The sequence below is a fragment of the Sus scrofa genome, chromosome 6 (genome assembly GCF_054392235.1).
Source record: "Sus scrofa isolate SSC_HxYL_T2T_F1_AM1 chromosome 6, Sscrofa_HxYL_maternal_Yorkshire_Landrace_v2.0, whole genome shotgun sequence".
Lineage (NCBI taxonomy): Eukaryota > Metazoa > Chordata > Mammalia > Artiodactyla > Suidae > Sus > Sus scrofa.
The window spans coordinates 158278187-158306052 of record NC_139388.1 but is presented as its reverse complement, the minus strand read 5'-3'; the positions used below and the strand labels follow the sequence as shown (position 1 = coordinate 158306052).

Below are 27866 nucleotides of genomic sequence, written 5' to 3'. Positions count from 1 at the left end.
AAGCTTTGGACACTTATCCAACCACACTCCCTTTTCATAAGTGCACTCCACAGCCTCAAATTAGAGGATAGGCCTAGACTGCAATGTTTACGCCTACTGACACACAGACTCCATTCAGTTTTTGATCTCTGAATTACATTATTCACTCATTCACTAAATATTCCACCAGTGCCTATACTACACACCATACCACAGAAACCAAGAGACTAAAAGCTTTGCCCAATTTGCAAAAATAGCAATACTAAATTATGCTAGCATACATATACAAATATAGGTAAATCTAAAGGAATATTCACCAAACTATTCACAGTGGTTATTTTGGGTGGCAGGATGACAGCTTTAAGGGATTTAGTATTTCCATCTTATATATTTCTATGCTGTTTAAATTTTTACAGGATGTGTTCTTACTTTTGTAAGCCCCAAACCAATAAAGGCAACTATATTTGTAATTTCCATTGGTTTCCAAAAGATTCAATAAATGCCTGCATAATGTAGACCAGGCCCCTCAAAATAATAACACCTCCCACTCCTCCTTCACCCATTTCTAAGCTCCAGACTCACTGATTTACTTACACCTCTCAGAGAAGGAAAGCTCCATCTCTGTCTGTGCACAACTATTTACACTGCTTATCTCCGCTCATATGACAAGCAAACTCCTGCTCATCCCTCATGGCTTATGTATTATTTTTTAAAAGTATACTGACACAGAAGGTAGAAGCAGAAGCCCCAAACACTATATGTATTACGTATGTAAGTAAAAATCTGTTCATTTATACCATCAACAAGTGTCAGTGAGAACAGAAATAGTGCCTGATATTTTGTAATCCCTGCTTTATCCTTAAGAAAGGGTAAAGAATGGGAGAAAAAATCTATTTATACATCTTCAAAGAGCCAATCACTCAACTACACAGAGCAAGAGAGAACCAGGCCTGACACATCCTCTTCAAAGAACTGGAGGTCAACAAACATAGCTGGCAGACTTCTAGGATGACTAAATTAATAATGTGAGAAAATTAAACAATTTGGATTGTTAGCCTTTAAGAACATTTCAGATCCCTAATTCTTTAAGTACCATCTCAGAGTGAGCAAGTAAGGCACTCACTGGCACTCACAGCTGAAGCCTGGAAGACAGTTTTAACAACTCTGCTGAAAATGACTATTTTTTCTCTGGTTTCTATGGAAACAGCTGTCAGATTGGCAAAAATGGGACATGCGCTTTTAAATAATCATTCAAGCAAAGTACACACATGATGGAAGGCTTAAAAATAATAATAATAATAAATTGGAAGGCCACAAAGAGACTTGGTTCTTAAGCTTCCAAATGTCAGACGGCACCCAGACACCATGGCTGAGGATGAGGGATATGACCTTATAGAGAGGAGTACACAGCACTGGTTGGAGTCACCACAGCTGATCAATCCATGAATTCCCAATGAAGTATTTTCATCTCCCTGGATTAAAATTTCTCATTGACGACTGCATGGCACAACACAACTGTTGCTCTACTTTACCCAGGCAAGTGACAACATTTAAAGCGCATAAAAAAAGTTTTTTGTAGACATGAAAGAATTATTTAAATTTCCTGCAACTGTTTAGACAGGGAGTTTTCTATCTTTCCTTGTAGGGTTTAAGCAGGAAAACTTTTCTCTACTTTTAAGAGGGAGGAGGTAAAAGAGAGAGACTAAGTCTCATGATGCCTTAAGGGGTTGGAAGCGGTTTTCCCTGGGTGAAGGTGTCACTGTCAGGCGCAAGATACTGCGTTAATACAAAACACAACTTTCAAAAGGGGCCGCTAATAAGGAACGTCTGGGAGGAGACGGAGGTAGCCTTGCCTGAAAATGCAGCCACCTGCCAACTTGCAACCCCGGAGCATCCTGGGGTCCGGCACTTCACCCCAAGAGGGGACCCGGCGGGAGCATGAGGCTTTACTCCTACCGGCTCTTTCACACTCGTCCTTCCCTCCACTCCCACCCCGGCACCCCGCGTCCCTCCCGCACCCCAGGCCTCGCCACCCCAACCCCGCATTCCGGGTCCCGGCTCCTCACCCCAGCGCCCCCTTCAAGGATCTCCGCACCCCAACTCCCGTACTCGGCCCCCTCCCCTGGGCCCGGCCAAACTCGTAAAGACGAGGCAAAGGCGTCCCCACCAGGACAGACCGTAGCAGGCGCCAAAGCAAGGACTCCGCCGACCCGACCTAGGCGCAGGCGCACACCCCACCGAAGAAGCCCCGCCCCTTCACTTCCTGCCCTGGGATCAGACCTGAGCCCCTCTTGCTCCGCCCACACCGGGCAGTCAATACACCCGCCCAGAGTCGTCCTCTCCACGGGCTCGGGATCAGGCCTGAACTGTGGCGCTCTAGTGCCTCCGCGTGGTCGGCGGGGGGACATGGCCGTGGGCTGGATTGCTGGCCTAGAACCATCTTGACTTACTCGTGTCTTGGAAGCTGACCTGGTCCTGGAAAGGGTGATCCAGGCAACGCTGTGCCCGCTGTAGGTTCCAAGGCAGTGCTGGCCAAAAGGAAGGGCTGCCAAAAGCTACGGTGTATTGGTTCTGAAGTTGCACTAATAGTTGTCATCTCTGGAGCCAGAGAACTCTCTACTTTCACGAGACACGTTTTAAGGAACACTAAGGAACATTAAGGAACTAAGGAACATTAAGGAACCTGAAGCATCCGGAAGTCAGTTGAAAGTAGCCGGCCCCAAAACAATGTGTGTAGTGCTCTTCATCGCAGCCAAAAAAAAAAAAAGAGAGAGAGAGAGAGAGCACGAGGCGCATACTAAGTGCTAGGGATACAGCAGAGAATAATAAGACAGAGAACTTACTTTCATGAAGCTTGTAATCACGTGAGGAAAGAAACCAACAAGTACATAAATAGGATATCAGAGAGCGGTATGATCCTGTAATTCCAAAATTAGTTTGTTATATTTATATTCTGTGCACCATGAAGAACATCTTGAAGAATGTAAACACTATGGACAATTTTAGGTATCACTTTAAGAGGGTTTTTAAGCAATTTTTCTCTCTTATCCTGCTTGTCTCTATTTTGTAATGTGCCTTTTCTTCTGGGGGAACTATCCTGGTAGATCCCTGACTACAGGCTCCCTAAAAACTGAAGTGACATTTCCCTGAATCTTCATGGGTTTTTCTCCCACCCTCTGAAGAGCACGTCTTACCAAGATTTCCAGTGTATTAGGCACCTCTTGCTCATCCTGCCTGTTAGCATGATGCCATCAGTGTAACAGGTGTGCTGTTCTGGGGGATGCTCAGTCCTTTTGGGCTGCGCTACAATGGATCACAGAGGTGACACAATGCATTGATCATGGCTGCTACATGGTTAGGTCTGCCACAGTCAATAAGCCATTCTCCTGGCTTCTGAAGGGGCCAGTTGGGCAAACTAAATAGAAATATGATGGGACAACCTTTTAAAGAACCTAAAGAGGTTTTCATGGTAGCATTAACTCCACCATCACCTCTGCATTGCCTTGGGCGAAATATCGGTTTTGACTTATTGACCTGGTAGGGAAAGGACAGTTTCAGAGGCTTTCGTTGGTGTCCCCATATGAGAACTCAAGGCCAAGGACCTAATGTGGAGCTTGCTCCAGCTGCCCAGTACATACTCTCAATTACGCACTCCTCAGAGTCTGGGGAAACGACCCCTGGAAGGAAATACCTTCACAACCCCCTGTGGATCAAGCCCCCTGGGCTGCCCCTTTGACCTTATCAGCTGTTCTAGTAATTATAGCTTCCAGGTGCTTAAAACCACCACCTGGCTTCTATTACTTCAGGCTGCCATCCTCTGGCCCATGATCATCAAGCCCAGCTCTGTGGTTCCTTCTCTTAGCCCCCCTCTGAACTTCTTAGTGATGCTGGTACGCCTCTCACCAGTGCATTCCTTGTGTTGTTCTTGTAGATGATCTGTCCGTTGGGCTTCTCATGGAACATAACCTTCATTCTGGTCTCCCGGCTCCACAAAATATGTCATTCCAGCAAGCCCACTTCCCTTGGGCTTTCCTTTCCTTCTAGGGTCTGCCAGTGCAATGCAGTGGCCTTCCTCTCTGGAGATTTCTCTAGAATGAAGACAGCTGCCTCGTTCAGGAAATACATCTTCTCCCCAGGAATAGCACGCATGCAATGACCAATTGATCCGGGGGTGCAAAGGCCTGATCTTTGTGTGTCCGTTGAGGACAACCCTGCAGGGCCATCCCAGCTCCAGAGCTCTCCATTGGGTGAAGAAGCCCCACTTCACCCTCTGCCCAGTCCTCTTTCCCTTCCTCCCTTATTGTTGGCCCTGCGGACACCCCTGCCCACCCCCAGCAACTCTGTGGCAAAGTCCTCTCTCAGAGTCTGTTTCCAGGGAACCCAACTTAAGGCCACTCAGTTTTCTCTGGAAGTGGCATTTGCTTTGAAACAGGAAGACTTTCATTCTCACCTCCTGGAGAAGTGCCGGAAACCGAATACTGAGTTAAAGGAGAGTAACTCACAAGAATTATGAGGCATGACTTGTTTTAGAACTAAGTGTAGACAGAAGTTCAACAGTACGTATGCTCTGCTGATCTAGATTTGGGTTGAGAGCCAGGTGAGATGGGCACACGATTTGACTAAGGTCACATATTTGAGAGGCTGCAAGGAATGGGCAGTACCTTGACTAAAGTGGTCTTTGCTTTTTCTTGAATAAGTGTGAGCGATGACTACTCCAGAAGCTGGGTCTGGCTGGCTCTGCATCTGAAATCCCCCCAGTGTAGACAACTGCCACATCTCCATTTGCCTATTCCACTCCAACAAACATTAGCTCAGTATTTTCTTCTACCATGTTTGACTTCTTTACCTTCTTCTCCTGCCATCCCAGCCCTTCTTTCCACAAACATGAACAGATGTGTCATTTCATTTTTTTTAATTTTTGAATTTTCATTTTTTAGCTTGTTAGCGCTGCCCTTGAGCCATATGGAAGTTCCCAGGCTAGAGTTCGAACTGGAGCTACACCTGCCAGCCTACACCACAGCCAGAGCAACATGGGATCAGAACCTCGTCTTCGACCTACATCACAGCTCACGATGACACCAGATCCCCCACCCACTGAGCGAGGCCAGGGTTCAAACCCACATATACATCCTCATGGATACTAGTCAGATACGTTTCTGCGGCACCACTAGGAGAATTCCTTTTTTTTTTTTTTTCCCCCGGCCTGAAGAGAGTGGTCACACCGAATTCCAGGGTATTATTTTTATAAATTTCCACCCGATTGTCATTGAGCCAGCTAGCTTTCTGACTGGTCTCCCTGCCTCTGTCTCATTCCCCTTATAGAAACAGAAGCTACCTTTACCACTTCATGAAGCTGGGCGCTGAGAGGATTCCAGCTGAAGAGGATTCCAAGAAGAAGCCTTAGATGCATCCTTGCTCACTCCCTGGAGATAAGTGCTCCAGTGGAGTACTTTTTAAAGAGTCAGGTAAACTATCACTTCTTTATTACGCAAGTAAAATGTTAATAGCACAGAAAATTTTAAAAAAAAAGGTACCATTGACCTCATTACCCAAAGATAATCACTGTTATTTTGATATGTTAACCCTCTTGAAATGCAAAATAAAGTTACTTTAAATATTTAAAGATTTGATAGATAAAACATTTCTTAAAGTTGTTTTAATGTGCATTCCTTGGATTCCTAACAGTGTAAACACTTTTTCATGCTTATATACTCTTTTATTTCTTTGGCAAATTGTCTGTTCATACCTCAACCATTTTTCTTTCTTTCTTTATTTTTTTAGGGCCACACCCACGGCATATGGGGGTTTCCAGGCTAGGGGTTGCATTGGAGCTATAGCAAGTGGCCTACACCACAGCCACAGCAACTCAGGATCTGAGCCACATCTGCCACCTACACTACACCTCACAGCAACTCTGGATCCTTAACCCACTGAGCAAGGCCAGGGATCAAACCCAAAACCTCATGGTTACTAGTCGGATTCGTCTCCACTGTGCCACAATGGGAGCTCCCCCATTTTTCTATAAAACATTTATTTTTATCATATTGACTTGTAAAAATATTTTATGTATTTAAGAATTGCCTCGTCATCCATGTAGCAATCTTTTCCCCAGCTTGACATTTGTCTTTCAATTTTGTTTGCGTATATACATAATTTTAAAACTTTTGACATAGACGAAATTTTGATATAGACAGAAAAGATCTTACATCTTTTCATTGGGGTTTTTCCCTTTGAGGTCATGTTTACAGTCTGTCTCAATTCCAAGATCGTATATTTACCAATATTTTCCTCTAGCGTTTAATGACTTTGTTCTTTCTTAAGTGTTTAGTCTATTAGGGATTTATTTTGGTATAAAGTAGGACAGGAAAATATAACCTAAAATATTTTCTGAGTAGGCCAGTGGAGCTTTTACAAAAAAACAAGTGTATATGCTCTTGCCATGACAAGGACCACTGAGACAAACTGCTGTTCCCAAAATTTATTGAATAGCCAATCCTTTCCTGACTCAGTTGAAATGTGTTTTGTTTTGTACTAAATTATCCCACTAAATACCCATATCTGTTTCCAGACTTTCTCTTTCGTTCCTTTGTCTGTTCTGGCAATAGTATATGATTCCAATTATGTATTATAACTTTAAAATATAGCTTTTATTTTCAAGTATTTTCTGGCTCTTCTTACACATTTGACCTTTTTTTTTTTTTTTTTTTTTTTTTTTTTTGGCTGGCTGCCCCTGCAGCATATGGAAGTTCCTGAGCCAGGGATTGAATATGTGCTGCAGCTGCAAGCTACACCACAGCTGCAGCAATAACAGATCATTACCCCACTGTGCCGCGGCAGGAACTCCACGTTTGACCTTTAAGATGAACTTTAGAACATTTTTCAAGTCCTCCCCACCAAAAGTGCATTGAGATTTTGATTTTGTTGTTGCTGTTGTTTCTAAACTTAGATTTATTTTGAGGAAATGTATGTGTTTGCAGTGTTGACTCTCAATCTAGGAAACTGACATGTGTCTCCATTTATCCAGGTCTTTCTTTTATGTCGCTTTATAAAGCTTTACAGTTTTCTTGGGTCAAAGCAGCATATTTTTTAAAGGAGCTATAAACTTTGACTTGTCATCTTAAAATTACAGAATCTCAGAAATGGAAGGGACTTAAAAATCATCTTATCACCCCACTCAATCTGTTGCTGAGTTTGCCTCTCAGCCAAAGATATGGAGTGTAAATTTTGGAGGGTTTTTTTTTTTTTGGCATGATAACATCCTATTATATGTATTCTCTGTGACTTCCAGTTTATCACTGTCTTGGAGAAATTTCTGTATCGAATGCAATGATCAACTTAATCCATTTCAATCACGACATGGTGTTCTGTGGAAATGATATTGCATCATTTATTATTCCCCTGAAGTGGACATTTAAACTATTTTGTTTTGCTCTTACAAATAACTCAGCTTACAACCTTGTGCCCTAACTAAAACCAAAGTCCCCCTAAATTCTTGGACACACAACCGGTGTCTGCAAAGTCCCCCCACTTCAAAATCACCACCAGGTGGCACAATGCCTATTCAAGAAAGGCTTTTCTTTGGCTTTCCACCCTCCTTCAGTTCTGTTCGAACAAATATTTATTGAATGTGTGTTGTATAATAAGCAGTGGAATGTGCAAACCCTATTTTCAACACAATAAACAAGTTCATTACTTCAAAAAATAGTTATGGAGTGAACGCTATGTACCAGGCACTGTGTAGGTCTGAGGGTTCCAGGGAAAATGAACAATCCCTAGCTATTTTTCTGAACTCCAACAACCCCCTAAGTAAAAGAGGGGCCATTACAACATGGTACCCATTTATATCTCAGCACTGGATAGTTTTTTTTTTTTTTTTTTTTTTTTTTTTTTTTTTTTTTTTTTTTTTTTTTTGTCTTTTCGCTATTTCTTTGGGCCGCTCCCGTGGCATATGGAGGTTCCCAGGCTAGGGGTCGAATCGGAGCTGGAGCCACTGGCCTACGCCGGAGCCAATGGCCTTCGCCAGGGCCACAGCAACGTGGGATCTGAGCCGCGTCTGGGACCTACACCACAGCTCATGGCAATGCCAGATCGTTAACCCACTGAGCAAGGGCAGGGACCGAACCCGCAACCTCATGGTTCCTAGTCAGATTCGTTAACCACTGCGCCATGACGGGAACTCCCAGCACTGGATAATTCTTGACCCATTGGATCAATAGACCAGGCATCAGATTCCCAAATAATTAGGATAATTCTTTCAATTTGTTGTGAGATGCCCATGTTTACATTCCCATGCTCTTGCACATCCTGTTCTTTCTGTATAAAATGTTGTCTAATTTGGGATTCCCTCAGAAGGATACCCTGATACAAGGAATCAAATTCAAGTAATTTATTTACAAGATGATCCCAGGAAGCATCAGCTGAGAGGCAGAAAATTGAGAAAATTGAGACGGGGAAGGGAAGGAAGCCAATAAATGATGCATTAACTAGTTATTAATGGGGTCAAATGGAGTGGAGTCCCTCTGATGAGTGTGGGGAGACTGTAACAGAGATTTTTCTCAACTGGAGGATGAAGTTGCTTGGCTATGTATCTACCACCTCCAGCCAGTCATTGGTTGAGGGCTGTCCTGGGAGATATGAGCTTGCTGGCAGTTCCGGCCTCTTGCATATGCTCCTGGGGGTCCAGAAGCCTCAAGCAAAGGAGGTCATTCAGATCCTAGTTGTTGCAAGTAGAACCAGCATGTACAGAAATATAGGCCAGGCACCAACATCCAGGGAGATGTGAGTGGGTACCACTGGCACCTGCTAAAAATGCCTTTTCTACTATCTCCTGGCTAATTCATTCTTCAAAACACATAGCAGAAATCACCTACTCTGGCAAGGCCTGCTTGCATCTGCAGCAGGCCCGGTGAGTTGCCCAGCTTTTCTGTCTATCAGGAGCATGTTGTGCTTACGTCGTTCCTGCTAAGAGATTGTAAATAGTGGCTCTGAGATCCAGGTTGCCTCCTGACTCCAAATCCCAGGATGAAACCACTGATATGCTCCCATACAAATGAGCCCTTTGGCCTGTAGATGTATGACTTCAATCTGTGTTTCTCTCTTCATATCACCATCTTCTCTCTCTCTCTCTCTCTCTCTCTCTCTCTATATATATATATATATATATTTTTTTTTTTTTTTTTTTGCTTTTTAGGGCCACACCCTCCACACATGGAGGTTCCCAGGCTAGGTGTTGAATTGGAGCTACAGCTGCCAGCCACAGCCACAGCAACACAGGATCCCAGGTGCATCTATGACCTACACCACAGATCACGGCAATGCCGGATCCTTAACCCACCGAGCAAGGCCAAGGATTGAACCTGCATGGTTCCTAGTTGGATTCGTTTCTGCTGTGCCACGATGCAAACTCCTCTGTATTTCTGTGCCCCCTCTTCTTACAAGGACACCAGCCATTGGATTGAGGGCCCACCCTAAGTCAAGATGCTCTCTCAAGATCCTTAGCTTAGTTAACATCTACAAAAACTATTTCCAATGTAAGTTTAAGGAGAAGGAGTTTCTGTGGTGACGCAGCAGAAACAAACCCAACTAGTTTCTGTGAGGATATGAATACAATCCCTGGCTTCCCTCAGTGGGTCAAGGACCTGGTGTTGCCCTGAGCTGTGGTATAGGTCGCAGACATAGCTCGGATCCTGCATATCTATGGCTGCAGTGTAGGCTGGCAGCTGCAGCTCTAATTCAACCCTAACCTGGGAAATTCCATATGCTGTGAGTGCGGTTCTAAAAAGCAAAAATAAATCCTCAATTCTATAAAAAAAAAAAATTGAAGGAGAAAAAAACTTTGTGTGGCTCTTAAACTGGAATAATCTGAGACTGGAGATGCTGGAAGCCCTCTTGCCCCAGATGAGGAGGAAGTTGGCCTAGAAAATGAAGCTAAGCCATAAGCAGAATAAGGATAAAAAGAAACAGAAACCTGACATTATTTGAGCCCTTGGATCCAGCCATGCCTGAAGCTAACACCTTTTCTTCACTTTCCAGCAACATGAGTCAACAGATTTTTTCTGCTGGACTAGTTTGTGTTGAGCCGCTAACACTTGCAGCTGAAATAGTTCTTACTGATACAATCAAGTATTGCATGTTTGCTTTCTTCCTTGAATGAACCTGAAAAATTCCTATTTATCCTCAAGTCTCAGTTCAAACATAACTTTCTCAAGCAGATAGACCTTCCCTAAGCCGATCCTCACCTCTACCACAGATTATGTCAGTTCTACCTGATGGATGTTCTCAGAACCTGACATTTCCTTCTCATAACTCTTATCCCACATGATCATAAATTACCCATTTAACCTATTCCCCTATTCCAGCACCACCACTGTGCTGAAATGTAAGACCTTTGAAGACAGAAAAATTTGCTATCTTCTGGTTTCTAGCATTGTTATGCAAAGAAGCAGGTAGCTAGTGTATATGCATTCACAACTTTGAATCTTCATTTGTTTTGAAAAAGTGTGGTAAAAGAGATTATGACCAAGTTTAAGTCATGGCTGGTGTGTGTGTGTGTGTGTGTGTGTGTGTGTCTACTAGACAATTGTAATATGTCCTGATTCGTTTTTAGTATAAAAGCTAGTAATTGGAGTTCCCGTCGCGGTGCAGTGGTTAACGAATCCGACTAGGAACCATGAGGTTGCAGGTTCGGTCCCTGCCCTTGCTCAGTGGGTTAACGATCTGGCGTTGCCGTGAGCTGTGGTGTAGGTTGCAGACGCGGCTCGGATCCCGAGTTGCTGTGGCTCTGGCGTAGGCTGGCGGCTACAGCTCCGATTGGACCCCTAGCCTGGGAACCTCCATATGCCGCGGGAGCGGCCCAAGAAATAGCAACAACAACAAAAGACAAAAAGACAAAAAAAAAAAAAAAAAAAAAAAAAAAAGCTAGTAATTGCTTTCACTTAGAAATTTCTTAATAAAATTATAATAATAATTTTTGAAAAGTCCCAGGCTGATCAAAGGGAATAATTTGAAGAAGATAATTATACTCAGGGAGAATGAAGATTATTGCTTTAATAGTACTTAGCGGTCTTATTAGACCAAAGAAAGGAAGAACTTAGTTTGCCAGTTCTTTAATCATTTTCTGAACATCGGGATTCAAATCTAAATACTGCATCACCTTGAACTGTCCTTCTTTTAAATAACTTTTGTTTTTTCCCTGATTATTGAAGCAAATTGTATAATCTCATAGAAAATTTGGAAAATATGTAAAAGTATAGTTGGAGAAAATAGAAAGCCCCAGCATCCCCATTGATGAAACTTTGTGTTTTATTTCTGTGTGTATCTGTAGATGTCAGTTCAGGCACTGGCTTTTGTCCCCAGAGGGATTCCTGCTTTACCTTCTCAGAGTGCCTTCTCAGAGATTCTTCATTCCACCTCTCATGGGTACCCCGTTTTTATCCCACAGAAACAAAGACATGGCTTTCCTTTATTTCCACACTTGCATAGCTGATTTATCCTGAAAATTTGGTGGTAAAGACAGCAGGAAATCTCTATCAGTTTCATATTTGTCATTCATTCACTCACTCATTCATTCATTCATTCCATAGGCAAAAACTTTAAAAGAAAGGTGATGGGGGGGGTTCCTGTTGTGGCGCAGCAGAAATACATCTGACTAGTATCCATGAGGATGTGGGTTTGATCCCTGGCCTTGCTCAGTGAATCAGGAATCCCGCATTGCTGTGAGCTGTGGTGTATGTTGCAGATTCAGCTCGGATCCTGCGTTGCAGCAGCTGTGACACAGGCTGGCAGCTGTAGCTCCAATTCGACCCCTAGCCTGGGAACTTCCATACGTTGCAGATGTGGCCCTAAAAAGACAAAAAAGAAAAAGAAAAAAAAAAGAAATGTGATGGCCAGCAGGCACATGGAAAAATGTTCAACATCACTAACTGTTAGAGAACAAATCAAAACTACTATAAGGTACCACCTCACACCAGTCAGAATGGCCATCATTAACAAGTCAACAAATAACAAATGCTAGAAAGGATGTGGAAAAAAGGGAACCCTCCTACACTGTTGGTAGGCAGGTAAATTGGTACAACCACTATGGAAAACAGAAAACTAAATATAGAACTACCATATGACCCAGCCATCCCACTCTTGAGCATAGATCCAGACAAAACTTTCATTCAAAAAGATACATTGCAGCACTATTCACAGTATCCAAGACAATGAAACAACCCAAATGTCCATCAATAGAAGGATAGATTAAGATGTACATATACACAATGGAATACTACTCAGCCACAAAATGGACAAAATTATGCCATTTGCAGCAACATGGATGGAACTAGAGATTCTCATTCAAAGTAAAGTAAGTCAGAAAGAGAAAGACAGATACCGTATGATATCACTTATATGTGGAATTTAAAATATGGCACAAATGACCACAAAACAGAAACAGATCATGGACATGGAGAGCAGGTTTGTGTTTGCCAGGAGGTGAGGAGAGAGAAACGGATGGACGGGGAGTTTGGGGTTGGTAGATGCAAACTATTACATTTAGAACAGACAAGTAATGGGATTCTACTGTATAGTGCAGGGAACTGTGTATAGTCTCATGGGTTAGAAAATGATGAAAGACAATACATAAAAAAAGAATGTACATATATATATATATATATATATATATATATATATGGCTGGGTCACTTCACTGTACAGCAGAAATTGAACATTGTAAATGGAGTATACTTTAGTAAAAAATTTTTGAAAAAATAAGTGTAACATTAGAATTTCCTTTTTGTAACCAAATCATGTACTTAGAGGTCTAGATGGAGTTGAATAATATCTCCCACAAATTCATGTTCATCTGGAACCTGTAAATGTGACCCTATTTGGAAATGCAATCAAGTTAAAATGAGGTCATCCGAAGTTAAAAATTATCCTAATCCAATAACTGGTGTCTTATAAGAAAAGAGAAATTTGGACATAGACACACACAGAGGAAAGACAGTTAGATGAATGAAGGAGGCAGATTGGAATTATGCTGCCACAGGCCGAGTAACCCCAAGGATTGCCTGCAACCACCAGAAAGCTGGAGGATGCAGGAAAGGATGCTTTCCTAGAGAGATTATGGTTCTGCTGACACCTTGATTTTAGACTCTAGCCTCTGAAACTGTGAGAAATTATTTCCTGTTGTTTTAAGCTTCTACATTTGTTGTGTGTAGTTATGGTGGCCCAGGAAACCAATACAGGGTTCAACCCCCACTGAATGACCTTCCCTCCCTGCCTCCTCACTGTCCCCACACCACCCTCACCCACCAGCTTCCACCCAACTCCAAAAACTTTCCTCCTACTTCTTTATGCAAAGCAATTTAGGTTCCTTCTCTCGTCCCCCAAGCAAAGGGCCTCCCTTTGTATACGCACAGCCTTATCCTTTGCTTTGCCCAATGGAAGGTGGCCATGACCCTGGAGAGGTTCCCCTTCTCCTGCCCCAGCAGACTATTCAAAGAAAACCAAATGGGGTAATGATTGATTTCTGCACTGATAAAAATGATACCACTGCACTTGAAGATTAGTGCAAAACAAAAACAGTGATGAGCAATTTGCATTTAAAACAATAAATTTTGCATTTAGATTAACAAATTTATTCCCATTTTTCTTTTCTAAAATAGAGTGGGGTCATTATGTCATTTCGGTACTCTCTCTACCCCCTTCACTTAACAGTATATTGGGAACATTTTCCACATTAAAAAGTCCTTAAAAATTACACCATTATTTATACAGATCCACAATCCCTTATCCACAAATTCAGAATGCTCTGAAAACTGAAAACTGTTTTGAAAGTTTCATGCCAACTCATTTGATGGCAAAACTGACCTGAAGTGGCCTATGTCTATTTATGATCTATTTACACCAATTAGTGTGCCTATTAATAAGCTTCATGGCAGAAATCTTGATTGTTAGTGACGTTGCTCCAAACCTCATTGAGAGTGCTAAATAATATATGCACCGAACTATTTTTCTATTATTCAAAAATTCTCTGAGGTTCTCACTGTGTCTCAGTCGGTTAAGAACTAGTATCTCTGAGGATGCAGGTTAGATCCCTGGCCTGGCTCAGTGGGTAAAGGATCTAGCAATGCTGCAAGCTGCGGTGTGGATCATAGATGTGGCTTGGATCTGGCTGCTGTGGCTGTAGTATAGGCTAGCAGGTAATGTTTCGATTTGATCCGAGAACATCCGTATGCCACAGGTGCGGCCCTAAAAAGGGAAAAAAATTCAAAAATGTTGAGTTCTGAAATACACTGGGTTTCAGGGAGTTGTGGATGGGTATAACTATTCCACTGTGGTTAGATATTTAGATTGCTCTCAGCACTTTGCTATTATAAAATTGCTGCAGGGAACGTGTTTTATATGTGAACACTGGTTTACATCACTGTTCATTTCCTTAAAAATCAATTCCTTGACATGGAATTAGGAAGTCAAAGAAAATAAACATTTCTAAGGTATTGTCAACTTGTTTTCCAGAAAAGCATGCCAATTAACACCTCCCTCAGCAGCAGTAATCCCAGTTTCATTAATTTTATAGAGGAAAAATGTTTATTTCATTTTAGTAACACATTGGGTGATGTTAGATATACATATTTATTTATTTGTCTTTTTAGGGCACCTGCGGCATATGGAGCTTCCTGGGGTAGGGGTCAAATCGGAACTGCAGCTGCCGGCCTGCACCACAGCCACAGCAGTGCAGGATCCAAGCCCTGTCTGCGACCTATACCATAGCTCACTGCAACACAGGATCCTTAACCCACTGAGTGAAGCCAGGGATCCAGCCCACATCCTCATGGATATTAATCGGTTTTGTTAACTGCTGAGCCACAATGGGAACTCTTATATATACATTTTTAATGTCAAGTTTTTTCTTTTTTTTTAGTTTATTTTTTTGGTCACACCTGTGGCATACAGAAGTTCCTGGGCCAGGGATCAAACCTGCACCACAGCGGTGACCTGAGTCACAGTAGTGACAATGCTGGCTCTTTAACCTGCTGAGCCACCAGGGAACTCACTAGATATATATTATCATTTCTACTTCCTCTTCATGACCTTTGTCCATTTGCTGCTGAAGACAGGCCACCTTGTAAAGTTGTTTTGTATGTGCTACACCAAGGTCAAGGTGTGTGGTGGCCAAAATCAAGTCTGAGTCTAATCGCCTGCCTTTGCATTGTCAGCTGAGGAAGGGCACACTTTTCTCCTTACAAAGATAACTATCTACTTCTGTTCTTGGCAAGGCTGCACCACAAGACTGGGTCCAACCAGATAGGGTGCCTTTTTCTAATTTTTCTGCCCAGAGGGGGGTACCCTTTCTAATTTGCACAAAGGTACCTACCTGAGACCTTGATGAGATAATTGCTTTTCTAATCAATTTGTCACAGTTCTCTATACAGTAAAGCTATTAACTTTTTGCATATTATATTGTGCTGACTGTGTTTTCCCTGCTTATTGTTTTGTATTAGTTCTACTCATAAATTATTTAAATGTGTTCCACATTGCTTTTCCTTAAAAAACCCTTTTTGGAGTTCTAAGTACCTTTCTTTTTCTTCCTTTTGCTTCTGAACATTATTTCCAGTGGTGAGATAGGGGTACGGGCATGAAATTTACCTCCTTAAACAGTTAATCCTAGATGTCAAAGGGACAGATTTGGCTCCGTTTAAACTCCCAGGCCAGAGCTAGCCTTTCTGGGAGATATCTATACCCACCTTATCTGTCTAATCATTTAATTAGCATTAATTATTGAGCACCTGCCATGTTGCATGAACTGTGCAGAGGCGACGAAAAGGGAACAGCTCTTCCCTCCATGGAGCTTGCATTAGACACTGTGTATTCAAGTGTAGTACACAGAATTAACAAGAGCTAACATTTTTTTGAGCGCTCTCTATGCACCAGGCACTAGTTAAGTGCTTTTCGTGTACGAATGTAGTTACTTATCTCACCAGCCCCAGGAAGAGGCAGGTACGTTATTGTCCCCATTTGGCAAGTGAGGAACTTAAGGCATGGGGAGGTTAAAAAACTTGATCCAAGATCATATACTGACATGGAGCTTCACCAGAAGTTGCACCCAGGAAATCTCAGCCACTTATGTTCCCTCAACACTCTCACAGATTAGTCTCAAACTGTAAACCCCAACCCTCTTCTTTTCTCCAGACGGTTGTCCCCAAACAGCAGGTAGCTAGTGGACAATAGCTATAAGGGGTGGACACTTGATCTGAGCTTTTGCTCCCACCATTCATACCTCGAGTCTCAGCTCCCGCATCAAGTCCTTAAGGATGTCACTCCCCCTAAGACTCGGTCAGAAGTTCCGCATAGGCTCTTTGTCTTCGAATAACTTATCTCTCTCTCTCTTTTTTTTTTTTTCAGTTGTGTCCTTACCTTTATGTTTATGTACTTAATGATTGTCTCTGCAACTAGCATTTCAGTTCCACAAAGGTTGGGACTCTAGTCAGATTGCTGGTTGTAAGCAACAGAAACAGACTCCAGCTACACTTAAGCATAAAAGGAATTTTTTGGAAGACTTAGGATAAATACACAGAATCAATGGGAAGGCTAGAGAACCAGATTCAGGCAATGGTCTGGAAATTAGGTTGGGTAGGCAGTAGAAACATGGCCCAGCTCAAGCAATGTGGCAGTCTGATTGGGATGGCCCACAGGTGCTGCTGCCACTGGACAGTGGACACCTGTGCAGCAGGTGTATTGTTGGCAAAGCTAACACTGCTGTGACTAATGTATGGCTTCCTGTCCTCTAGATCAGTGGCCCAGGCAGGAAAGATCAATTGGCTGAGCCGGGTCACACGCCCATATTCCATCAGTCAGGAGCAGGACCATCTAGCCTTTCACCAAGACTCACATGAAGAGTGTGTCTCCTCATTGAGAAAGTTGTGGGGGTACCAGGTAAGCAAATAAACACACACACACACACACACACCAGAGAAACCATGTCTATTCAATGCATCACATATCCCCAAACAAGTAAAATATCTGGCATAAAATAAAACAAAAAAAATTGTTTAAGGAATGAGAAATTATAAACCCTCAGCATCCTTAAGAACACATGTTGTCCAACTTGCGGCAGCTTCAGGGTAACACCTGTAGTCACTCAGGAGCTCTGCATTCCAACTATACCCAGGACTGGTCAAACTGGTCCCGTGGTCACACTTACTTTAGTCCCAATGAGGTGAGATTGGAAGACAAGAGTGCTAGGAACTAGAGGGAATGTGTATTATTAGCTCCATTTTGTAAATGTGAGGACCAGAGAGGTAAACTACCACATTCAAGGTCACACAGCTAAAAAGAGAACCAAGACATCATGATTCATCTGCTGACCTAGTTGAACTGACACCTTCTATATCAAGTTGTGTTTTGATAATGTAGGATAATGTTTCCCATCAAAGTATTTGGGTGGTCAGAACACTTCTTCCAAGAGTACTAACAGGGGAGTTGAGAGTAGTGGGACCAGCAAAGGGGCTGAGTCACATCCAGTGTGGGAACCACGAGGACATAAGGCTTCTAAAGAGTTAAATTGATCTAGTCAAGGAACTCTTGTCCTTATCCTTCCGAGGATGTATTGGTCAGCTGAGCTGTTCAGACTCGTTCTGAGACATTTCTCTTTCCCATCTTACCTTTCTCCTCCTCTTGTACAGCCTGGACCTGAGAATGTCCGCTGAAATTGAGGATACCTGTCTTGTACTGGAGCCAGGAAACCCAGCTCTCCTGTGTTCAGTGTAATTCCCTAACAGTGAATGAAAGTAGGCCCCAGTACTCACCTCCACCCTCCAACAATTCCTTCCTAGTCTTCATCATAAAGAGAAATCATGAAGCCTCTAATGGTATTTAGCCATGACAGAGAATAGTTCCAGGAGGGAAATTACAACTGAAAGATGTCCACCAGGATTCACTCTTGATCATAAAAGAAATCTGTTTAGTTCCCAAGTGGTCCTTCGAGGGATTCCATCTAGGTCCCCGAAAATAAATTTGCTTCCCAACACGTATTATCACTATTTGGCATGGAACGTGGTTCTTTACCCTGCAGTGTTGTAGACTATAGTGATAAAACACAGACTCTGAGGAGGGTAGCCCTGGATTTAAGTTCTAGCTATATTCCTAACCAGCTATGTGATTTCTAGCAAGTCCTTTATTAATGCCTTGGTTTCCTCATCAGTAAAAAAGGAACAATGGAACATTCCTTATGTTCAGGGGGGTTGTTGTGAAACGAATGAGATAAGTAGGGTAAAGTTGGTAGGACAGCATTTAGCACATCATGTGTGTTCAATAAATGGCAGCCTCTGGTATTTCAATTCAACACACATTTGCTGAATACCTACGAGGCACCGGGCACCCTGCATGACCCTGTGTGGGATATGGGAATAATTCTCCCAAGAGTCCATTTTCTTCTTTGCATTTTCTATCCTTTTTGTTCAAAAAGGGATAGAGGAGAGGGTCTTGGAGAAAAGAACTCTTTTGTAACTCTTTCGTAACTAAATGCAAAAATGCACTCTGGCCTGCAATTTCACAGAGGCGGTACAGTGTGATGATTAAGAGCAGGGATTTGGGTAGGGGAGGAGCAGTCTCTGTAAGGTTGACAGATTAATGCCCTCCCCTGCAAGGTGCTCACAACTTAATCTCTAGGATTTGTGACTATGTTTCATGGCAAAAGGGACTTTGCAGATATGATTAAGGTTGAGAGGGAATAGCCTTATCCTGGATTATGTGGGTGACCCAACCTAGTCACACGAATCCTCACTAGTGACCACTACCCAGGCTGGGCCAGATAGGGATGGGACAACAGAGAGAGATGGAATGTGAAGGCTCTACTTACCATTGCTGGCTTCAAAGATGAAGCTATGAGCTAAGAAATGCGAGCTGTCTCTGCAAACTGGGAGAAGTACTTGGTTTACAGCCAGTGAGAAAGCAAAGGCCTGGGTCTCATAACTGAGAAGGAACTGAATTCCACCAATAATCTGAATGAACAGGAAACAAAATTTCCCCTAGCACCCCCAAAAAGGACTGCAGCACTGCACATATCTTAATTTTAGCCCAGTGAGACCTGTGTCAGGCTTCTGACCTAGAGAACTATAAGATAATAAATGTGTATTGTTCAAGCCACTACATCTGTGGTAGTTTGTTGTAACAGAAACAGGTATACTCTGGCTTGCTGATTTACAAATTCAAGGAGGTACTATAGTACATTGGTTAAGAATTTGGATTTAAGGGCCAATTCGCCTGGGTTCTAAACCCAAATATGCCACTTGCATAATCCTAGGCAAGCAATTTAACTTTCATTGTCTTAGCTTTTTCATCTGTTGCAGAAATAATAATATAGCCACCCATACTGATTTGGGTAAAAGATTATGCTAAAATAAAACAAAAGACTCTTGTAGAGACTCAGTAATGATGCGATTTGAAAATAAAGATGTGCAATTTTTTTCTCACATCAAAGTTAAAGGTGAGCGTCTCACTTGGCTTTGGCAGCCATTGTATACAAACCAGGTGGACTGTGGCTTCATCTTTGTGAACAGGTAGCTTCAAAGGGTTGCTTTCATCCCCCTAATAGCAGACACCTAGGGACAGAGGTGTCCCCTTAAGGAAGTAGACTAGAAGTGCTATTTGCTTTGCATTGGAGAGACTTCAAACATAACTAGTTATCTCTTTTCCTGTGGGTCTTGGGAGCCTTGCTATCATTCTAACAAAAGTGGTCATTTACTAAATACATACTCAATAGTGTCATACCTTATGTCTAAGCTTTAAAACCAAGCATATTAGATAAGACATATCTGACAAATAAAAAACAGGGATCTGAAAGGCCAGGTAATTTCAAGGCCCGCACATTTTACACTTAACCAAAGAGTCTCCCATTTAAATGATATTGAGAAGCAAAAGGACAACCACAACAATTTATTTGTGGGGTTTTTTTTGGGGGGGGGGTTGTCATTGTTATTTGGCTTCACCTGAGTCATACAGAAGTTCCCTGCCCAGGGGCTGAACCCATGCTAAAGCAGTGAACTGAGCCTCAGTACTGACAACGCCAGACTCTTAGCCAGCTGAGCCACCAGAGAACTCCACAATTTAAACAGAAATGGTTGAGTGAAAATAAGCAGGAGGACTTTCCATGTGGCTCACAGCATAACTACTTGGCTTGCTTCTACAGGGGCTGTGGCTCAACCCCTGGCCCGGGACATCCGTGTGCCACAGCTGCAGCTACTTGTTAGTAAAAAAAAAAAAGAGAGAGAGAGAAAATAAACAGGAGTCTAACTAGGACAAGCAGAGCAGACATTAGACAAAATAGAAGTCAGGGTACTGGAGCTGTAGGGCAGCTCGGCCACTAGCTGCCAGAATTGGGTAAATCCATTCTCCTCTCCGGGCCTCAATTTCTTCATCTGTAGAATGGAGTCTTGGGCTAAGTGATCCTCTTTCCAACTCTAACATTCTGTGATTCCATTTGAAAAAAAGTGAAGCCAAAAATATGTAACCAGGGAGAAATTAGGTGATTTAAGGAATTGCTCCAGTTAAGGAAATAGCAAGAGTGGAGAAAGCCCGCCCGGGTGACCGAAACAAGGAAATCAGATGAGCCTCCCACAGAACTCCGAAGACAAGCTGGGACCTGCTGGGTGAGTCACACCTGCGCTTCACATTCCTCCCAAGGGCAGCCCCAGGCCTGCTCTCAAAACAATAAATGGTAAGTTGGGGGCAGGGTAGAAATCTGGAAGTGGTGGCAAACCCCTGGAGACAGCCAGTTCTGGATAGTCCTATGCTGGGCAGGCGTCAGGGGCGAGTGAGTTTCAGAACAGAGTACAAGAGGCTCTTCCTTGGCAGAAGTGAATAAGAAAGGTGCCTCAATCTGCTTGGTGTATGGGGTGGGGGTTGGGGAGCAGGAGGAACCTGGGCTAGAAAGTTGTAACAAAGGTTCTCAGCTCTGGCTCTGGCACAATTGAGGATGTGTGAGCGGAAGTCACTCGGGGAGTACCTGTCATGGTGCAGTGGAAACGAATCTGACTAGGAACCATGAGGTTGCGGGTTCGATCCCTGGCCTTGCTCAGTGGGCTAAGGATCTGGCATTGCTGTGAGCTGTGGTGTAGGTCACAGACGCAGCTTGGATCTGGCATTGCTATGGCTGTGGCGTAGGCCGGCAGCCGTAGCTCTGATTCGACTCCTAGCCTGGGAATCTCCATATACCTTAGAAGCAGCCCTAAAAAACAACAAACAAACAAAAACAACAAAAAAGTCACTGGGCCTCCCTCAGTTTTCGGACATGTGAAATAGATACAATCCATAGGAGAGAAGAAAATTTAAAATAGACTGAACCTTCAGTGGCCAGACCGTTCTAGGCACTCCTATTAATTACATTCTTTAATTTTTGTGAGAGTCAGAGATTTGTAGTTTTCAGCATCTGAGGAAATTGGGGAGTTAGGTGACGTAGTTGTCCAGTAAAGCAGGATTTAAAATCAGGTTTGTCCACACTGGGGTGAGTACCCGTAAGCAAAGGCCTCAGAGATGATACGTGTGAAAGTGTTTTTAGAACTATTAACTGTAATAAAGTTCGAGGACTTGTAGTCCGGAAATAACACAGAAATTTAGAAATTATCCAGAAGTGACATTCTGACGAAGGAATGGGTTTTTCCCGACTTTTTCCTTTGTTCAGCCACCCACTCCATCTTTAATCTGTTTGTTTTCTGGGCAGTCAAGTGATAGTTTTGTAAAATGACTCTTGAAACAATGGCAGTGAGATGTAGTGAAAAGAATACTGGGCTAGAAATCAAGAGACTGTCAGCTGAGCCACAGAAACATTGATTTTGAGAAGCTGCTGACCTTTTCATCTGTAAGATAAGAGGCCAGGTTAGGTGATTGCCAAGGCCCTTTAGCTAAGGCTCTTCAGTGATAGGTGAGTGTATGGAGGAGTCGGGAGTGGCCGGCACCAGGGGTGCCTGAGAGCTTCTTATTCTCTGTTAAGGCTCCCATTCTAACGTCAGGCACTGCAGCCCACATCAGCCTTCTCCCCGGCCGCATTTTAGCCCAAGAGGAGAGGCGGTTCGGAGCCCTACTGATGTTCTTCCCTAGCAGGAATGCCTACAGACTTCAGAGATTTTTGGTGACCATAAAGTTATCATTCCACCAGTGCACACCAGGAATGGCCCCAAGGCGCACTGCGAAGGAAGCCAACTGAGGGCCCGCTCTCCACCCAATTTTTTTTTTTTTTAGGGCCACTCCTGAGGCATATGGAAGTTCCCAGGCTAGGGGCTGAATCAATTGGAGCTATGGTTGCTGGCCTTTACCACAGCCACAGCAACACCAGATCCCACCATGGGATCGTTAACCCACTGAGTGGGGCCAGGGATTGAACCCACATCCTCCTGGCTATTCGCTGGGTTCATCTCCGCTGAGCCACAAAGGGAAATGCCTCCCTCGTCCAGTTCTTACTGGTGCTTTGGTAGGCATAGACCGCAGAATAGAAGTGGGAGGGGGAGGAACATGAGACGGATACCAGGGGAAGGAACTGAAGTCCTGGATCTAGGTATTTGCTGCTGGATATACCAACCACACCCTCCTGTGTACAAGCCCATTGTTGTAGCAGTTTCCCAGGAAGTGCAGTCACTTGTTGACTTCCAGGCTACCCCACAGTGACCTTCTAACACACTCCGCTTCACATAAATGAATGTGAATGAGGGAAAACGAGAAAATACATGTGAAGGAGACAAGATTTTTGCCAGGTAAAATGAAGTAAAAGTTTTTAAAGCACATGATAAATAAAATCTTAGGAAAACAGACCGTGTGGGCATGCGTACATACAGCCAGAGCACAGCGCCCTCTAGAGACTGGCTGTAAGTGCGTGGGAAAGTCATTTAATTTAGAGCCACAGTACTTTGGGATTAAGTCAATTGCCAAAGGCTAAATGGGAATGGTACCAGCTACTTCCAAGTGTAGCAGTGATTCAAAGGAGATACAGCTCGTGAAACAAATGGTGCAGGTTTCCTTCTCCAGGAAAGAATTCTTATTTAGAGATAAACTAAGACTGGTCCACTTTCCCAACAATAGCTGCTAGTTCTAGCCTCCTCCCTCAGACCCACCCTCCTGCAGTCGGAGGGAGGTTTCCAGATAAACTTACTTAGAAAAGATCTGTGTTCTTAACCACAGTTAAGAGATCTCAGAAACACCAGAGTGGCTGTATGAAATGACCCAACCTACCTGAAAGCATTAGAATTTGAAATAAGATATCTGAGTCTTGGGAAATTAGAGGAGACCAAAGTGATATAAATTTGGAGCAAGTTTTCACAAACTCCATCTTTTTTGGTTTGTGTCTTTTCCATATTTTTATTAAATTCGTGTTTTTAAAAAATCACAACAGCATTATCAAAGACAACCTATGTACAAACATTTTACAAAAGAATCGTTACTAATAGCAGCTGTAAGAAGGGCAAGCTGAAGAACAGATGCTGAGTTTCTGGGCCACAGTCTGCCTTCCAACAAAGACATCTAAAAGGAAACAGCTGAAACAGGCTTCTTTCCCAGTGACACGAATATGTGTGGTCGGTAATACAAACGATGGTAAATAAGGATACTATACAGGCCCAATTAGCAAACTCCTCATCAGGAAGGTCACGATACAAGTGGAGCTAATCAAATAACTTAAACCCAAGTCAGTAAAAGCACTGTTTCCCACCTAAACGCATGTAAGCCTTCAACATCGATTGCGTCACTTGTAAACGATGCTGGGTTGTCATACAGACACTAGATTCTTATACATAACCCTATGCCAAACTTCCCTTAGTCTTCCAATAAGGTTTCTGGTTGGACTGAAAAGGAAGGGTTTTTAGAAATGCTTCTTTCAGGAGAGCAGTCAGAAAGAGAGGTGACCCTGAGAATAGGATCTATTAACATTTGGTAGCCATGTGGGTGGGGGGCAGGGGCTTGGGAGGAGAAATGTCCCCTTGGGGCCAAGAATCAAGCAAGAAGCATGACTCATTTGGGTCTGGGTCCTTGCTGAAATCTGATACCCCACCGGACCCCAGCCCCACCGGTACCTACAAGCTCGGTTCCTTTCTCATCTCCCCCAGTTCCTTGACCTCCACCTTCTTGTATTTCCCAGACTTCCTCCGGTTGGTAACCACCAGGACAACCACGCCGGCGACGAGGGCCACCGCGACCACGACGATGACGGCGATGAGGCCGCTGGTGAGGCGCTTCATGGAGAACTGGGGGGGCTTCTCGTCCAGGTAGTAGATGAGCGTCCGCTCCAGCAGCAGGGGCTCTCCGCGCACGCGCACGTCTAGGCCGCCGCGGCCAGGGAACACCGACTCGCCCTTGACGTCCCTCTCGAAGTAGTAGGCTGCATCGGCGATGTCCACGTCGCCGGCGGCCTTCTGCGACGCGTTCTGCTGCAGCTCAATCTGAATGGTGGGGTGCTCGTAATGCACTGCAGCCACGAACTTGGGGTGCAGCAGGTAGCGCTCCCGGAAGAGCCGCCGCAGCTCGGCGTCCAGGTCCGAGTGGTTGAAGGCGCGGGTGTCCGGGCGGTGGCGCAGGTCGATGAGGATGTGGTGGGTGCGCACCAGCTCGTCGCAGCGCAGGCTCTGGTCGCCCTTGTCGGTGCGGCGCACGCCCACCGAGTTCACGCACCAGCACACGGACGTCTGGTTGCACTGGCGCGCCTTGAAGCTGCCCTGCTGGTCGCAATCCGGGTCGTACAGGCCGTCGTTGTCCACGAGCGCGTGCTCGCTCGGACGCACCAGCGCGCGGCCGCTCTTGGACGCGCTCATGCGCGCCTTGAGCAGCAGACACTTGGACGTGAGCGTGGAGCAGTCGACCAGCAGGCCTGAGCCGAGCGCGCGGCACTGGCAGCGGCCGCCCGGGCCGCTCCTTTCGCACATGGTCATCTTGTTGGTGGGGCACGTACAGTTGTCCTGCGCGGCTGCGTGGCCGATCACCGCCACCAGCAGCAGGAGCGGCGGCAGCAGCGACAGCGATAGCAGCGCGAGGCCCGGGCCCCGGGCCATGGTGGGGCGGAGAAGCGCGAACCCGGAGCGGACTGGAGAGGGCTGGGGACTCCGCTGGGCTCGGGCTCCGCTGTCTGGGATGGTTTCCAGGCGTCTGCCGCCCGCCGCTCCCTTCAGCTCTTATACTCCGCCGGACCTGCCCGGCTGGTTCGGCCGCCGACTCACTCGCTGGTATTTGGGTGACACATCCCGCACCACTACCACCCCCACCCCGGTCCCCGTCCTGTCCCGTCCCACGAAAGGCCCGGCCCGCCTTGCGCCGCCAGCGATAGGATCAGGGGAGTGGAGGCTGCCTGTCTCCTCCCGACCGAAAGCCAGGAAAGGAAAACCGATACTCACCTGTGGGCGGCGGGGACCCGCCCCCGGCCCGCCCGGCCGCACCTGCGGAGGGACCCTTCCTGGGACCGCCTCTAGCTAAGAATCTTAGAAGCCCGGCCGGCAGTTCTCTGGGGCTGGAATTCTCAGAAACTGTACTGAGAAGTATGCCGCGGGACTGTCGAGCTTTTGCACACACACACCCTTCTTTTTCTGTCTCCCTTTCCCAGCTCCTGTCCCTGCTTTAAATTCCTTTACTCCCTCGCTTCTTTCCCCAGTTCCCTTAATAGGACAGATTTATATAGTTTACAGTTCATAAACATTATCTCATCCTCATGTCAGGTTTTGACAGGTATGCTCTATCAGACCCATTTTATAGGTGATGTAGTTGAGGCTTAGAGACTTAAAGTTGCCCAGCCATCAGTTTCCTTAGAGTCCTCGGAGGCGTCTTTGGGACTCTGCCTGGCTATTCTGAGACTTTGAATAATGCTTATGGAAACGGAGTGGTGCAGAATCTGAAAAAAAGTTTAGGGAGCAGTTCTCTTACCATATCATAGGTCCTGGTGGCTGATGTATTAGAAATCTGTTAAACACTTTTTCCCTCTCCTTCACACATGCAAACCCATAGTATATACTTAAGCATGTACTTGGAATAGGGAGATGAAAAGGAACAACTTCTTTAAAAGAACCAGCAAGACTATATGAGGTGTTCTTATACAATTTGAGTCTGAAAGAGCAAATCACTGCTTTTCTTTCACTGTGTCCCATATAAGTAGCTTGAACCACTGCAAATAATGAAAGGATGTGGAGCCTGTGGGAAATTGCTTGTCTGTCTCTGAGTGGCTACTTCAATGGGCTGGAGGAGTTGCCATCTCTTTTTTGAATCATTGAGAAAGTCCAGGGTTTCAAAGCTGTGGTAAAATTAACAACAATTAGCAAGTTATAATTATTCCCAACTCCTCCATCAAACACATTTTATATGTTCAGCATTTAAAGAACACCAGCAGTGGTTCAAGGGTGTTGTTTAACACATGAAAGCCAGCCAGGTCTCTGCCCCATTAATTTTCCAGCAATTGCCCCGAGGGGGGTAGGTGGATATATATTATTCTGCCTTTACAGGTGGAGAAAGCAGAGACATGTAGGGGGCAATTTCTTACCCACAAGAACTCTGCTGTCTACCCTCCACTGACACTGTTCAGGTTCTTGACCCAGGAGCCTATTCGGCTTTCCCCTCTCCTACATCCAGTCCACCCTGAATGAGAGAAGGTTTTCTAAATCACAAATCTGTATCCATCTCCTCTTTGCTGAGAACCTTTCAAGCACAGAGTGGGAGGTGCCCTTGGCTCTTAGGATAAAATGCACACAAGATTGAATAGGATCTTGAGCATAGTTCTGAAGTTAACCACTTAACTTCTCTGTGCCTTAGTTTCCTATCCTCATCTGTAAAATGGGATAAGTACCTACCTAAGAAGGTAGGTGTGACAGTTAATGTAAATAAACCTCTTAGTACAGTGTTCTAACAGTATCTGAGCTTAGTAAGCATAGATAGGTGTTAGCTGTTGTCATGGTCACCACCTTTGTCATCTTATTTCATCTCGTCTCTCTAGTCTTCATCATGTTTTCAAACCTCTGTAAGGTCGTCTACCTGGACTCTCCCTTTCTTCACCTATTTAGTGCATAATTTTGTGTTTTTCTGCTCAGTTCATGTGTCACTTCCAAGAAGCCTTCCCTGATTGGTCCTAATTCCTAACGCCAGACCGACAACACCAACTTTTCTGGGCTTCTGACCTCCCCTCTAAAATAGAGATAACAGTGATTCTCTCTTCCATAAATCATTCTGAGGGTCAAACCTAAATAGATGAGATGGTACAAGCCAAAGTTCTGTAAACTGTAAGACACTGCGAAAATGATGGGTTGCCTTTTTAGTTATCAAATATCTATCCATCTTCTTACCCTCCCAGCTGACTAGGTAGCTGAGTCCTCTGTAACTGAGAGCCACCTCTTGATATCCCAATAGGAATTTCAGGCTGGCAGAAGGAAAGCTGATGGGGAAGGGGGTCTCAGAGTTGAGGAATGTATACAGAGGTGTCTGCTTAGCTCAGAACAGCCCCAATGCCTGGACCTTACTTGGGCTAGAGCCCTGAGGTCTCCCAACCTCTGGGTCTTCAAGCCATGTTATGTATTGTGATGAGGGGAATAAAAGGAGCCCGTCCTCGATATTTTCTATGGAAGTTGGAGAGAAGTAAAGATGACCAACCCCTCTCCCACACACAAGCTTTCTTAAAGTGTATGTTTCCGGCTGCCTTTCCCCAACAGGCATAAAAATAAAAAGAAGAGTTTATTAAAAGCAGCCCCAACTATGATTCTCCCTTTGTCTGTGACTTGCCTAGGTCTGCAAAATATCACCTGTTAGCTTTATCTCTTTTTTATTTTAATTTTTAATTATTTAACAAAAGCCTTCCATGAACTCAGGCTTCTCAAGGGTCTCTCAAGGACAGGAACCACATCTGAGCACTGTAGCCCCAGTCCCAGCATATAATAGGTGTTCAGTAATATTTAC

At 44.3% G+C, this 27866-nt stretch overlaps 2 protein-coding genes and 1 long non-coding RNA gene across 23 annotated transcripts in view; 1 reads left to right on the top strand and 2 right to left on the bottom strand.

The window, feature by feature from the left end:
• OMA1 (OMA1 zinc metallopeptidase) overlaps nt 1–2215 on the bottom strand; it is a 177154-nt gene extending 174939 nt beyond the window's left edge. For 9 of the 19 annotated variants that reach the window (XR_014808187.1, XR_014808193.1, XR_014808189.1 and 6 more), the window contains exon 1: nt 2157–2215. The gene's annotated coding sequence lies outside the window, so the exon portion shown is untranslated. Of the gene's footprint in view, nt 1–2045 lie in introns of all 19 variants that reach the window. The other 10 variants (XR_014808190.1, XR_014808185.1, XR_014808186.1 and 7 more) reach the window with 3 other exon arrangements.
• LOC146402936 (uncharacterized) lies at nt 1229–20611 on the top strand. 3 transcript variants are annotated; one of them, XR_014808196.1, is made up of 4 exons: nt 1229–1515; nt 5302–5444; nt 16754–16898; nt 20510–20611. It is a non-coding gene; the product is annotated as an uncharacterized LOC146402936 (long non-coding RNA). The 3 variants fall into 3 exon arrangements; XR_014808195.1 differs by lacking the exon at nt 20510–20611 and having other exon boundaries at nt 1262–1515; nt 16754–20225; XR_014808197.1 differs by lacking the exons at nt 1229–1515; nt 20510–20611 and adding an exon at nt 2300–2889.
• Nucleotides 20612–23281: 2670 nt separating this feature from the next.
• TACSTD2 (tumor associated calcium signal transducer 2) lies at nt 23282–25087 on the bottom strand. The gene has a single exon (XM_003127967.5). It carries the CDS (start codon nt 24989–24991, stop codon nt 24020–24022), a length of 972 nt encoding a protein of 323 aa, XP_003128015.1. The 5' UTR covers nt 24992–25087; the 3' UTR covers nt 23282–24019.
• Between the last annotated feature and the right edge of the window lie 2779 nt (nt 25088–27866).